Source organism: Melanotaenia boesemani, chromosome 13 (genome assembly GCF_017639745.1).
Source record: "Melanotaenia boesemani isolate fMelBoe1 chromosome 13, fMelBoe1.pri, whole genome shotgun sequence".
In the NCBI taxonomy this organism is placed as follows: Eukaryota; Metazoa; Chordata; class Actinopteri; order Atheriniformes; family Melanotaeniidae; genus Melanotaenia; species Melanotaenia boesemani.
Window position 1 is genome coordinate 29,821,028 of NC_055694.1, and position 5,251 is coordinate 29,826,278.

Sequence of the window (5,251 nt, forward strand, 5' to 3'; positions counted from 1 at the left end):
ATTTGTACTTCTTACAAATGTTTTACACTTAATGAACAACAATATGATTATGATGATTGCTAACTTAGGGAAAACTAAGGTAAAGTCGCCTGAGTTTAAGTATACATTGTTGTAAACCAGTACACTTTAAGGTTGCTTGCTAGCTAGCGGAATTAGCAATCTTTTGTACTGCATAGATTTCTAAAAGAGATTTTAGAGAACATTTTTCTAACAAGGCGGTTTCAACTGATTCAAAGACAAAGCTTAAACTTAAAGACTTATTCGTTCTGTAGTACTAACAAACAATATTGAAAACCTACCTACTGAGCTAGCTAGCAGAATCCCCTTTTGAAAATCGTGGTTTCTTGTGTCTTTGTTGTTTGTTTTTTAAATGAGGCGTAATATAACTAAAGATTTTGCCGACAAAGAGTTATTTGTTCTGTTTGCATAAGCTTTGGTCGGCGTTGAGCACATGGCATAGCACTAAGATTTTGCTAACAAAGCTTTTTGTTTAATTAGTTTTCTTTTAAGCTGTGGATCTTTTCTTATTTTTCTCATGTTAATTGGATGTGTATCAATGATAGGACATTGTGATTGTATGTATAATGAAGCTTCTGGAAAATTGTAATTTCATTATGTCTCTGGTTGTTAAACATCAAACAACTTTTGTTTGCAGTAGGTGTTAGTCTTACTAGGACTAGTTACATGCTAAAAGAATTAGCTTTTTTAGATTATTAGTTTAAATAACTACCTATTTGCTGACGTTTTCTCTATTCTGACACTGATTTCTAATCTGTTTCTAGTGTTTTAGCAGATACAAGTTCAATAAATTGCCCTTCAGTCAAACATGTAATACCTGTAAAAGAGATTATTGAAGTATAATAATCTATTTTCTTGCTTTTTCTTTTAGTAAACCCCTTTTGGATTCACATTCACTTGTGGACATCCCATCTGCAGGACAAATACATCTACAGGCATTTCTATTTACTTTCTATAACTTTTCTTTGATTTTGATATTACTTATTTTCCACAGTCAATTTAAACATTATTACAGTTTTTCAATATATCATATTTTGTTGGTTAGTGTTGACTGTTTTTATCTCTTTGGTTTTTGTTTTTTGTTTTTTTTTCAGGATGCCGAGGAAAGGCAAAAGATCTCAGGGCCAGACGAAACGCTGGAGAGCCCTGGCAGACCCGAAGGTTGTTGAATGTGTTAGCAAGCTACTTGTGGATCCATGCAGCTCTTCCTTGGGCAAGGTAGTTCAAAATTTACATTCATTTGTATTTTTTTCGTAGTATTTCCTTTTTGAACACATGTCTTGAGCTAAACTGCTCTAGTGTTTTTACTTAATGTGATCCCCCCCCCTTTCTTCCATTAATCATTACTGGTGAATGGTTTGTCAGAGATTTTTAAAAAAATTTTCTCTTTACTTTCTTTTTCTCCAGACTGTTGGACAGCATCAGCAACCTGAGGCACCTCCACGTATGTATTAGTTCTTTCATCTTTGTGGTATACAGCAATGCTTTGTCATCATTTTGCTTTCTTTAGTTTCTCTTGTGCTGATGTGTTAACTTTGGTAACATGATTAGGTGATAGTAAAGGTTTTCTGTTTCTGGGTGTGTTATATTTATAGCTCGTGGTACTGGATGGCGCTACCGTGTGAACAAATGGCCACTGAGTGTCTCAGGACGAAGCCACAAACTGGTCATTCCCGCAGAGTTTCCAGGCAAGGAGGTATATGAAATTCCTTAAGTTATTGTGAGGCATTATAGTTAGCTGTTGCTGTTATAGGTGATGATGTTATAATTCTTCATTAAATCTACTATTTTCTTCCAGTTCATTCTTCTGGTTGGAGACTCACACCTGCGGTCCTTCGCAGACGGTGTTGTTCCCATGCCTAAAGGAAATCTTTCCTTCGGATTCATGGCAACACCGGGGGCATGTGCTGATCAGCTTTGTGCTGAAATGAAGCACGTTGCTCTTTCCAGGGATCCAGATCTTGTGGTTGTTCTGGCGCCCTCTAATAATTTGACGGTTTCCAGAACAATTCAAGAGGCTGGAGCGGCTTTTCGCCGTTACCTGGAAACAGTCTGTGACCGCTGGACTAACGTAAGTTCTTTATATGTTCATAAAAACTCAGAATAATGTTTTATGACCTTATCAATAACTATTCTGTTTGTTTCAGGTTGTGGTTGCTGACTTCATACCACGCCTGACAGTCGCCAAGGGTTACCAGGACATGATGCGTCATGAATTCCAACGTGTGGCTGCTGATTTCCGTATGTTTTTAATATACAAAAATTCAATTGGTTATAAGCAACAATACATGCCATTACATGTAAGTGTTTGGATTAAATTTATGCATATTGTGTGTCTTTGGCTGTAGGTCTCACATACTGGCACTGGGCTGACCACTTCCCACTCAACTCTGTTGACTTATGGTCTCATGATGGGGTACGTACAACATGTCATTTCTATTGTAATTAGATCATTGGATAAAAAAAAAAATTGTAGACATAAGTAAAGTGATGATAAATTCTTCTGTGAGTTTGAAAATAATGTGTATGGAATATTTTACTTGATGTTTTGAAGGTGCACCTTGGTGACGACAAGGGGATGCCTCGCCTTGCAGACGTGATATGGAACTCTACCTACGAGCACCTGGAGACCTTAGCTCATAAGATGCCTCGTATGGCCTCTCCACCACCATCCACAAGAGTTTCTCCCCGGATTGTGGTGAAGAGAAATGCCCAGGTCCCTCGTCGACCCACTACTGAGTGGACATGTGTGGGATCAAGCATGAAGGTAAGCACTATCACTGTTTCACCCAAGGAGAGGAAGGTTTGACACCAACTTGGAGATATTTACTATTTTTAATAACTTTACGTATATGGTTGATTTATCAAACTCATGTAACTACATTTCTCTTTGTCAAGTACAATCTCTGTTTTCAGTCTATTTTCAACCCATTCTTACAGGTGGCTGCAGCTGCAGCTCTAAGAGAAAAGTTTCATCTCCCCCTCAAACCCGTGTACTTCTCCCATAAAGGTGTTCCTTCGGACAAACGTGTATGGTATTTATTCATTCATTCATTTTCTTTGTCCCCCACGTTAGGCTACGCCAGGAGTTTCAACGCGAACGAGGATTCAGAAACAGGTTTGTATCTTTGATGAATACTGATACTACATTGTCCTAACATTTACCGCATTTCATAACATTTATACTAATCTCACATGGTTATTACATTCTACAATAATATTACAAAACACACCCTTAACTTGCATCTCATTCAAATGTTAATATTTTATCTTCTACTTTTCAAAAATCTTTAGTTGTTGTTTTATTTGTTTTTTTTTTCTCATCAGAAGCAAGAAATGCAGAACAACGGGAGTACAGCTCACGATCGTCCTGACCCACTACAGCGTCGGGTTTGGTCTGTAACAGCTACTCATTATCAGGGTGATTATAGGTACCCCATATTTTCTAGAAATCACCAGTGCACATGTAATGCTCTCACATTCCTGGCGTACCACAATGAAGGAATGCGATTTAACACTCCTCGTCTTGATAAAGTACTTGAAGAAGGTGATTTACTTTATTCCAGTACCAAACTGAAACTTCAGGCAGAATACAGATTTCAGAATAATTGCCTGTCCATTGAAGAAGTACCAAACCATATCCAAACAGACAAAAATGTCTACAATGTGCACAAGTCTAATATAAGGTGTGGATACTTGTCAACAGACAGAAATCCATGGTGCTTTCCTCTTGCCAAATGTCTTGAATGTCTGTCAAAAGATGTCAGCCATGCCTTACTCATGGTATCACCAGAGTGCTTTGCAGTATTCCGTGATGTAACGGGCCAGTATGGATTGTTTGATTCTCACTCAAGAGATGCATATGGGATGCGTTTCCCAGACGGAACAGCAGTTATGCTGACTTTTAATAGCCTGACTTCTTTGATCAGCCACTTGAACAAGTTATTTAAAGGGCATGGCCGTGATGCCGCATATGAATTTGTCCCGGTTTCTTTTGAGCCAATAAATACTTCCAGTAAACGTCCAAGACAGCAGATTTGTATGAGGATGGATGCTACCTCTGCACAACAAAGCGAAGTTGGGCAGGAATTCACTAGCACCAGTGCCGAGGGGTCAAAAATGTCAAATCCTGGAAGAGCTCTCACCCAAGAAACAACAAAAGGACCAAAAGATTTCAGCAAACTAAATAAAGAACGGCGACGCAAAGCTTTTCGAAGACAAACTATGTGTCAAAACCAGCAAGCATCATCTACAAACGTAAATATGATACACAAAAGAAAAAGGGGAAAAATCAACGAGATAAAAAAAGAAATGCCTGCAATTCCCAATTAAGGACCAAAAAACTCCAGACTGCTAAAACTAAATATGTTCAGGATTCAGATTTTTATAAACGTTTATCATCATCCGGACATCATTATCAACAGGTCAAAGTAAAAGTGTTAGCCAGCAGAGTTAAGAGATATCACACTGATCCGCTTTACAAAACTAAAAAAAGATCTTACAGTGTCACAAAATCCAAAAACCGTCAGAATTTTAGGGATAAACAAAGAAAATATATCACACAGTGAACCAGTGAGGGCACTAATTGCAACAGTATACAGACCACCAACCTACACACTTGACAGGTTTTTCCCACAAATGCAAAACGTGTTAGACTCCTTGGACATGATGGACTACAAACCAGTCATTGTTTGTGGAGACTTTAATGAGGACCTTCTTTCCTGCAGTAAAAATCCATACATGATTTGCTGCAATCAAAAGGTTACACACAAATTATCACCAAAGCAACGACTGGAAAAAAAAAAACACACTCCTTGATCTCATATACATATCGCAGCCACATACATGCCTCCAGTCAGGTGTATTACACACATATTACAGTTATCACAGCCCCATTTTCTGTTTTGCAAAATAACTTTTGCTGAAACTGTTGTAATAAAGTATTCACTGTTTGCTTTAAAGTGTAGCCTTCTAAGACACATCTTACAAGCCTTACAGTTATTTGAAATGATTTTGTGCTCCTGCTATGTTCCCACATGTTTTAATGTCATTGATTTAATTTCTGCTGTCCTCTTTTGTAAGAAAGAATGTGTTATTGCTACTATTTTTTTTTTCTCTGGCCATGTGCACACATGTTTTAATGTCTTTCATTTAGTTTTTGCTGGCCCCTCTTGTAAGAAGGAATGTGTTAGTGCAACCAATGTCCTGTATATGACAGATGCTGAACAACCCA

The 5,251-nt window shown here is 37.8% G+C and overlaps 1 protein-coding gene across 1 annotated transcript; it reads left to right on the plus strand.

Moving 5' to 3' along the window:
• On the plus strand, positions 1–3,160 carry LOC121650993. The gene is made up of 11 exons (XM_042002834.1): positions 1–79; positions 890–953; positions 1,113–1,236; positions 1,426–1,462; positions 1,614–1,714; positions 1,817–2,089; positions 2,166–2,259; positions 2,367–2,434; positions 2,573–2,785; positions 2,959–3,048; positions 3,095–3,160. Exons 3-11 carry the CDS (start codon positions 1,114–1,116, stop codon positions 3,158–3,160), a joined length of 1,065 nt encoding a protein of 354 aa, XP_041858768.1. The 5' UTR covers positions 1–79; positions 890–953; position 1,113.
• Positions 3,161–5,251: the final 2,091 nt, after the last annotated feature.